The sequence below is a fragment of the Sinocyclocheilus rhinocerous genome, unplaced genomic scaffold (assembly GCF_001515625.1).
Source record: "Sinocyclocheilus rhinocerous isolate Xijiao unplaced genomic scaffold, SAMN03320098_v1.1 scaffold1589, whole genome shotgun sequence".
NCBI lineage: Eukaryota > Metazoa > Chordata > Actinopteri > Cypriniformes > Cyprinidae > Sinocyclocheilus > Sinocyclocheilus rhinocerous.
Window position 1 is genome coordinate 347982 of NW_015648634.1, and position 9823 is coordinate 357804.

At 36.3% G+C, this 9823-nt stretch overlaps 1 protein-coding gene across 2 annotated transcripts in view; it reads right to left on the minus strand.

Moving 5' to 3' along the window:
• Window positions 1–9823, minus strand: part of LOC107710079 (leucine-rich repeats and immunoglobulin-like domains protein 3) — a 35249-nt gene that overhangs the window by 5506 nt on the left and 19920 nt on the right. For both annotated transcript variants that reach the window (XM_016514786.1, XM_016514787.1), the window contains exons 9-16: window positions 9199–9279; window positions 8243–8314; window positions 8081–8152; window positions 7838–8001; window positions 6420–6749; window positions 3773–4054; window positions 1972–2430; window positions 955–1113 (exon numbers count right to left, since the gene is read on the minus strand). In XM_016514786.1, coding sequence (XP_016370272.1) covers window positions 955–1113; window positions 1972–2430; window positions 3773–4054; window positions 6420–6749; window positions 7838–8001; window positions 8081–8152; window positions 8243–8314; window positions 9199–9279 — 1619 coding nt within the window. The remainder of the gene's footprint in view (window positions 1–954; window positions 1114–1971; window positions 2431–3772; window positions 4055–6419; window positions 6750–7837; window positions 8002–8080; window positions 8153–8242; window positions 8315–9198; window positions 9280–9823) is intronic.

Sequence of the window (9823 nt, forward strand, 5' to 3'; positions counted from 1 at the left end):
TGCCGAGCAACACACAGAAGTAAACAAAGGTGTATGTTTGTAGTGTAATTTACAACAGCGTCGAACGTGGCTCCGCCAATCAGAATCAAGGACCGGAACTATCCACTTTATAATTAGAATTTTGCCATTAATTGTAATAATGCAGTGAGATTTTTGTGCTCCACACAGAGATCTCATCTGATCATCATCCAGTCTGTCTGATTACATGAAGAAACAGAACAAACTGAGACAGACTCAATCCAGAAGAACTGTGTCTCCACGACACTTCAAGAACCCTTCCGCAAAGCTTCTTCTGGATTGAGTCTGTCTCAGTTTGTTCTGTTTCTTCATGTAATCACAGACAGACTGGATGATGATCAGATCAGATCTCTGTGTGCAGCACAAAAATTTCACTGCATTATTACAATTAATGGCAAAATTCTAATTATAAAGTGGATAGTTCCGGTCCTTGATTCTGATTGGTTGAGACAAGTTCGAAGCTGTTGTAAATTACTCTACAAAGTAACATACACCTTTGTTTACGTTTGTGTGTTGCTCGGCAACCACTTTGTTACAACCACAACTGTTTCTGAGGAGCTACATTGTTTGGTGGAAGAATACTGTTTTTATTAATATCATTACACTTTATTTGCTCTGTTTTATTTTGTGAAACCTTACTACGTATATGGAATAACCGTTTCATAAAAGCAATAACCCCCGTGAAGCCGTGGTTTACAGTGAATTTATAACAGCTAAGGGGGTTTTAGGCACTCCATAACGCCCCTTAGCTGTTATAAATTCGCTGTAAACCACGGCTTCGTGGGGCTTATTGCTTTTATTAATTTGATAACACTACTTCAGTATTTTGTATTTTCTTACAGTAAAAAACTTTTTTTTTTAACCATAAATTTCACATATTTGTATTTTTTACAGTGCATTTCTGTGTATTTAAAGACAGCGGGCGTCACGTCTTACTGTTGATGTCTTTGGGCGGCATGTAAAATCCTCCCGTGGAGGAGCTGATGTACTGAAGGCTGCTGCCGCTCTCAGACGCCATGAATCCATCCTGACGCTCCGCTAGCGTTCCCTGAGACGACAGATAGCTCGGGATGTCCGCCGGGAGATTCGTCTCATCTAAACACGAGAGAGAGAGACAGGGTTAGCAGCGTTAAACGTCACCGATGCATTAAAATCTAGGGCCCTATGAAATCAGTTTTATTTTTTCCTAAATTCCGTTTTATTTTTTTCCAAATTCCGTTTTTTCCATTTAAATTTTTCTGGATTCCGTTTTTTTCCGTTTGAATTTTTCTCGACTCCTTTTTAATAGTTAAATTAAATTTTATTAATCAAAAAGCATGTCTAATTAATTAAAATCATGAAACTACTAAAAGTTTAACAAAAATTACGTTTAGGGCCCTATGAAATGTTTTATTTTTTCTCACCATATTTTTTATTGTTACCAAATTCTGTGTTTTAGCATGTCTTTGTGTGATTATTCCTTAAAAAATAATGTTTGTTTCATTTTAGCAGTAGTAGGTTATGTGCATTCTACTGAAAAATAGTAATAGGCACAATGTCTTCAAATCAAACCGGACTTTTATTTTGACGGGTTGCCGTGAATACCTTTACAGTTCTGTGTATGTGATATGACGCTAGTTTTACTCAAATCAAACGGTCAAATGCTCGTGAAGTGACTCTCAGAGCAGTGTTTACGTCCTCATTTAGTGAGACGCCATTCATTAACAGAGACACGCAGAACATGCAGGATATTTAAATAGTCTTTTGCGGCTTAATATTTACAGATACTAGTCCATATCGCGATTTGATTTAAGTGTAATGACCTACTTTTGATTAATTCATTCAAAATTTGACAAATTCCGTGACATTAAATTCCGTTTTTATGACTGGATTCCGCGATTCCGTCCGCGTTTTCCGCATCACGGAAACCATAGGGCCCTAATTAAAAGCGTGCGATGTCGGGTCAGGACTGACCCGTGTTGGTGACGCTGCAGTCCTCATTGCGTCGGCGCGTGTGATAGATGATCACGACCCACACCAGTGAGGTTCCCACCACGCAGCACACCACAGCGATGATCACGATGCCCACCGTAGTCCAGCCGTCCTCCTCCGGCCCCAGGGCCCCGCCGGCTGCCGGCCCCGAGTCACAGTTTGGGTTGGGCATGACGGTCAGACGCAGGTTCCCTCGCTCCGTGCCCAGCGGGTTGGACATCTCGCAGGTGTAGGTTCCTGCGTCTGCGTCCGCGGCGTCCACGATGATCAGCAGCTGGTTCCCGGCGGCGAAGAAGAGTCGCTCCGGCACCTGCAGCGGACTGTCGTCTTTGGTCCAGTTGAGTCGAGGTGGAGGACTGCCGCCCGCGATACACTGCAGCACCGCAGTCTCGCCCTTCACCACTGTACGGTCCATCAGCGGACGCAGGAACGACGGCGTCTCTGCAGGAGCAATGGGACGTTATTTCATGACACTTCGGGAAAAATACACACTGGTGCGGTCAAATTAAAAAAAAAATTTAAAAAAAGATTTCACCCAGAACCGAAATTCTCACAATATCCATTCGTTTGAGGATGAGGTTGATGCATGAATAAAGCTTCACTAAACATTTTTTGTAGCGCCTCCCATCTAATAATCTCCGTAATTTTTGTGCTTTGTCACTTTTCACAAAATTCAAACAATAAATGTGACCCTGGAGCACAAAAGGGTCAATTTTTGGAAATTGAGATTAATACATCATATGAAAGCTGAATAAATTAGCTTTCCATTGATGTATGGTTTGTTAGGATCGGACAATATTTGGCCGAGATACAACTATTTGAAAATCTGGAATCTGAGGGTGCAAAAAAATCTAAATATTGAGAAAATCATCTTTAAAGTTGTTCAAATGAAGTTCTTAGCAATGCATATTACTAATCAAAAAATAAGTTTTGATATATTTACAGTAGGAAATTTACAAAATATCTTCATGGAACATGATCTTTACTTAATATCCTAATGATTTTTGGCATAAAAGAAAAATCAATAATTTTGACCCATACAATGTATTGTTGGCTATTGCTACAAATATACCTGTGCTGCTTATGACTGCTTTTGTGCTCCAGGGACACAAATGTGGTTTTGATGCTCTTTAATGTGGTGTGACAGATCACTATATAATAAAAAAATTAAATTAAATACAAAAATTAAAACAATTTTATATAATACACAAAAAATATCAAAATATTTTATGCATGCATTAGAAGACACAGCAGATGTTTAGGAGGGAAATACAAAAATATATAAAACAAACTTTAAACATTAAATACAGCTAGTGCTAGTAAGTTATATTACATCTTCATTAGATTTTACATTACCTGTTAGTGATGTCTTTATTGTTTAATGTATGTTTGATTATACTTACATGGACATATATATAATATAAATAAAAGTATTAAATTTAAAAAATGAAGTAATTAAAATGTTGATAGAAAAAGTGGCGTAAAGTTTTTCTAATTATTTAAATATATAAATTACAATAATTATATTCCAGAAATGAATTTAAAAGTTTCTAGAAAAACTGCCTTTATGCCATTTAAATGTTTTCTATGCATTAAATGTGATAAATTAATTATAATTTTTTTAATTATTTAGAATACAGTCTTTCTTTCTTTATATACTTTAGTTTTCAGCTAAATTAAGTCTTTAATTTTTGGTTTCGTAATATAATTATTTTGATGCATCATTAGTAATGTCACTCTTTTAGAATAAACACATTTCTGCCAAACACATGCATCCTCTCACCCAGCACTGTTAGCGTAGCGTTAGCAGAGACGGCGCCGGCGGTGTTTTGCACAGTGCAGCTGTAAACGCCGACGTCCTCCGTCTTCACGTCCACGATGAAGAACACGTCGTCTCTCGGCATGACGTGCATCCGCCGCTCGCGGGCCGCAGGGAAATCCGTGCCTCCGTCCTTCTGCCAGGCGATCTGAGGAGACGGGTGTCCGCTAGCGGCGCACTCCAGTCGCGCGGTGGCTCCGGCGCGGATCGTCAGGTCCATCGGCATTTTGGTGAAGTACGGCAGCACTGCGGGGGAAAAACAGATTTCAAACTCAAGGAAATCCAACTTTGCAATTTTAACACATTTGGGACAGTTAAAAAAAAGCATCGTTTTTTGTTAGGAAACAAAACTTTGCAAACGCTTTAACAGGGTGTCTACAGACATGAACAAGTTAAATTTAAGACTTTTTAAGACCTTTTTAATACTACCTTAAATGAAATTTAAGACCTAAACCTGTAATACATACATATATGTAATATTTAATGTGTTTAACGTAAAAAGAAAACAAAATATCATCACTGTAATAAATTATATTTATTACTAAGATACACAGTGAACTTTTCATATCAGAAGACAATATTCCATTCAAAATATCCCAGCAAAAGCACTGCATCACCAAGATTTTTGATGGTGCAAACTATTTATTCTGAAGGAATATTTTCATCAGCATTCTATCAATTTAAAAATGCATCTTTTTATTTACCTTTACAAAGGCCTATTTTTACAAATGCATAAATAATGTTTTGATATATTAAACATAAAACGTTAAATACTGATATTTGAAATTATTTAAATAATAAAAAGGTACTTTAAATGTGAAATTAAAACCGCCAGTAGGTGGCAGTGGGTCACTGTTAATGACTGAATCATGCAGTGAAAGAGCGCACTAGACTTCACGTAATGCGCGCACTCTGTAGGTGTTTTGAATGTTTTTTGCGTCGTGAGAATATTCAGCAAAATAGCTCACTTGTCATGGTATGTTACTTAACTATATCATGTTATGAATAAACTAAACATTTTGAATTTATACCTCAGTGTGTTTCTTCTGAGTTTCTTTATGTGTGCGGTTACGCTCATTTGTTTTGAAGTCTCTCACAAAAAGACAAACAGAGTGAGCCTCAATAGCGTGACCTCGATACCAGAAATACATACACTATCCATTATAAATCGCTGTTTACATTCAATGTAGGCTAATAAAATTAGAAGAATCATTCTCGCATTTCCATGCTTCGCTGGTTATTATTATTTTAATTTTTTGTCACTTATGTTTTAATCAAGTCCGGTCGAAAAAAAAACATTTTAAACTAGCTAGAAGGCTGATCAGCTGTAGCTCGACCTATATTATTATTGATATTATTGAGAACATTATAAGGTAGTTCGACCTTGCGATTCTCTCTGATGATGCAGTAACTACCGCGGGGGAGAAAGAAAATCTTCGGTCTGTCCAATGATTGTAAACAATCATTAGGTCCGTCAGACGTAAGATATTTTAGCGGTAATGTGACCAAAAAATATTTAAGACCCATCGAATCTGAATTTAAGACATTTTAAGACTTTTTAAGGCCTTTTATTACTTTTTAAGGACCCGCGCACACCCTGTTTAAGAGCCTCAAAATACACATTATTTATTTTTTCTGATTTTTTTACAATTATGTTTTAAGCAATACTGTATAACCATTTAAAATGTTCGGACCCGGGAATGTATGGAGGACCATTAGTGTCAAAAATAATTTTGTAAAATTGTCAACGAGTTTATATTGGTGTCAAAAAATTGTGTAAATATATTTAGCCTTTTCCCCATATCTCACACAAGTTTGTTGATGAACATGAATATGTCACTTAATGTCCAACCACTGCAGCATGAAAAATGTATCACTTTTTTTCATCTGTAAGTGAAAGTTCATGCAAGTAAAAATAATTTATTTTGTTTGAAAACTTTTCAGAGTAATATTTATGTTGTTTCGTTAGAAATAACTATGTAGGTTTGATAAATTCTGACTGTTTTTGAGCAATTATGAGTTATAAATTTAAAGGAATTTAAATTCCATTCATTCCACTGGGTTTAATACTGGTACGTTCTTATAAATTTCATACAATGATATATTCAAAAAAATTTCTCATCAACATAAAATAAATAAATTAATTAATTAATTTTAAAAATGTATATGAAGAAAAAAAATCTTTGAAATTTTAAATTTCGCGTGAACTACACCAAAAAAAAAATATATATATATATTTTTTTTTTGGTGTAGTTCACGCGAAATTTAAAATTTCAAAGATTTTTTTTCTTCAATTTTTTAATCAATAAACGTGGGGTACATCCAGTATCATTCAAAACTTTGCTCTTTTTTTCACATTCACTCATTAATGAGAAGTTGCTGATCAGATACAATATGGTTTTAGTTGAAAAATATGAAGTTTTGACTGTTTAAAAAAAAACAAAAAAAAAACGATTCTTCGGGTCCAAACGTACACTGAATGTGAAAATAGTAGAGATTATGAATGCATTATGAGGTTTAAATAGGTTATGAAACAGATTCACAATAATGTAAACATTAAACAGAGTCTACTTAGATGTAAATGTGTGAATGTGTCGAGCCGAACACTTACTGTGGACGGTGAGTTTGGCTTTGGTGGAGTACGAGGAGCCAAAGTGGTTGGAGATGACGCACTGGTATCTGCCCTCACTAGTGAACTCCACGCGGCGCAGCTGCAGAGTGGTCGTGTACTCCGTGACCTCGCTGACCTCGCTGACCTGAGAGCGCAGGTGAGCCTGGTTATGGATCTCTGCGTCGTTCAGGATCTCGTTGTCTTTCTTCCAGGCGAAGGTCATCGGGGAGTCGCTGGAGCTGGCCGCCGAGCAGACGAACGTCACGTTTGTGCCTTTGATGGCTGATTGCGTCTCGGGCTGCACGGTGATCTGGGGTTTGGGGAAATCATCTGCGAAGCACAAAAACATCAAATATTAATCGTTTTATTATGTTTTGTCTTTTGGCTCAATTTCCGTTTAGCTTCAGTTTTTAATGCCATTTTTTGCATATACTATAAAGAAATCTCCTCTGCTCACCGAAACTGCATTATTTAAATTAAAAATACAGTAAAAACACTAATATTGTGAAATATTATTAAAATTTAAAATAACTTGTCTATGTGAATATATTATAAAATGTAATTTATTCCTGTGATGCAAAGCAGCCATTACTCCAATCTTATTTTAATTCATTCTAATTTTATCAAAAATAATACAGTAAACAGAAATATTATTCCAAGTGTTTTCTATGTCAATATATTGTATGTGAAGATATTATAAAATGTAATTTATTCCTGTGATGCAAAGCTGAATTTTCAGCAGCCATTACTCCAGTCTTATTTTAATTTATTTTAATTTGATCAAAAATAATACGGTAAAAACAGTAATATTGTGAAATATCATTCCAGTCTAAAATAACTGCCTTCTATGTGAATATCTGTTAAAATGTAATTTATTTCTGTGATCAAAGCTGAATTTTCAGCAGCCATTGCTCCAGTCTTATTTAAATTTTATTTAAATTTTATCAAAAATAATACAGTAAAAACAGTAATATTGTGAAATATTATTCCAGTCTAAAATGTGAATATCTGTTAAACTGTAATTTATTTCTGTGATCAAAGCTGAATTTTCAGCATCAGTGTCACATGATCCTTCAGAAATCATTCTAATATGCTGATTCATTATCAATGTTGAAAACAGTTGTGCTGATGAATATTTTTGTGGAAACCGTGATGCATTTTATTTTTCAGGATGAATAGAAAGTTCAAAAGAACAGTTCTTATTTCAAATAAATGCTATCTATAACATTACAAATGTTTTTACGGTCACTTTTCATCAGTTTAATGCGTCCTTAAAGAATAAAAGTATTAGTTTCTTTTTAAAAAACACAGTTTTATTCGTCAAATTCACAACAGTTTTGATTGCAAATATGAAAGGAACAGCTTCTGTGCAGTTTCAGGAAATGGAATCATGAATACGTTCCCAAATGAACACTCACCGCACACAAACTCATCGTGGGCGACGGTGAAAACGCTTCTGCCCTTCAGCAGATGTGGATGGGCGCAGCTGGCGTTCACCAGAGGAAGGAAAGCGTGTTCGGCCACCCACGGAGAAAACCACTTGAGCTGGCAGTCGCACAGCAGGCTGGATGTGTTCAGGTGCCTGACGGAGCGAGAGACACGTGAATAATCACTGCAGCTTCACGAGCGGCTTCAGTGCAGGAGCACAGATTCATACTCACAGCTCTGCCAGCTTCTTCATCTGAGAGAAAGCGTTGGCTTGAACCGACATGATGGCGTTGTTGCTCAAGTCCCTGCGATGTGAGGACAGAACAGACGTTTAAGAACCTAACAAACATGCATCATCATCAAATGTTTCAGATCTGAAAGCGAGAGAGTCTCACAGCTGCTCCAGCAGGTCCAGGCCTGTGAAGGACTTCCTGGTGACCGATCGGATACGATTGCCTTGGAGAAACCTTGAGAAACAGAAAAACGAATGCTTTCAGGAGTGCGCAATGATACTAAACCTATTTAGAGCATTTATTGGGCTGTCAAGCGATTAAAATTTCATGATGTGTTAATCGCAAATGAATCACACATCAATTTTGGCTAAGAAATTACCTGCCAAAAGGTCTTTTTCAAGTCATTGCGTTAGATGAAAAAAACATTGATTAGACATTACAAAAAAGTAGCTTTAGAGAGAAATATTTTGATTTATGAAACTAAAAGCGCTAGAAGGTGACGGCGAGTCACTGTCTTAATGAGTGAGTCATTGAATCATTCATACAACCGATTCATTCAAACAGCCAATGAAGCAAGTGAATGAGTCATTGAATCATTCACTCAACTGATTCGCTCAAATGGCAGATTCATTCAGAAGCGAAGCAAGTGACTTAATGAACAAGTCACTGAATCATTGACTCACTCGATTCATTCAAACCCGCAGATTCAACGAATCACCGCTGTGTGTGATTCGAGATCTGCTGTGGCTTTAATTGAACTATTTTAATTTGCAAAATTGACGTAAATCTAAATCTAAAACGTAACACAAAATTAACTTCTTGTTCATTGAACTGTTGTAACAAATCACTATGACATCTGCAGTGGTGCAGATATTGAGGAAAACAGCACTCTTGCCGGTGTGATATTACTAAACTATTTCATATGATATAAATATAAGAGGGTCATTTTTGCGCTCATATCTTGAATTTTAGGCTCATATAACTGCATTCACGCAGTCAGTTGTCATCCTGTTCATCAATGTAAGATAACACATGTCTATACGTCAAATGCGCTAAATTGACAGCTCTAAAAATTGTGTAATATCGCAAACAATGAATAAGCAAATAACATCACTCACAGTTTCCTCAGATTGTCGAGAGCAGAGAAAGGGCCGTTCATGTCCTCAATGGTCCATGAGATCTCATTATGCTTCAGATCTCTGGAGAGGGTGAGAAATCGGAGAAACCACACTGTTAAAATCCACACCCGGAAAAGGCGAGTTGTACAGCTGCGCTGAACTCTGCCATTAGGTTCTGTTTAAGAGTGAAGTGGTGAAGTGGGCGGAGCCACATACATGAACAAACGAACACGTTGATCCAAATGCCAGAGCCAAACGAGTGACGAACATGTGACTCATGGCGTGTACATTTATAAAAAATAGTTTTATGGATCATCTGTTACTCAGAATAATCTAGTAATAAACACTGATAAATTAAAGAAAGCTCTGCTGCTTTTGTCTGCGTTTATTAAATGTAACCCTGGACCACAATACCAGTCATAAGGGTCAATTTCTTGAAATTGAGATTATACATCATAAATAAGCTTTCCATTGATGTATGGTTTGTTAGGATAGGACAATATTTGGTTGAGATACAACTATTTGAAAAATAATTGAGAAAATCAAAAATATTGAGAAAATCATCTTTAAAGTTGTTCAAATGAAGTTCTTAGCAATGCATATTACTAATCAAAAATGAAGTTTT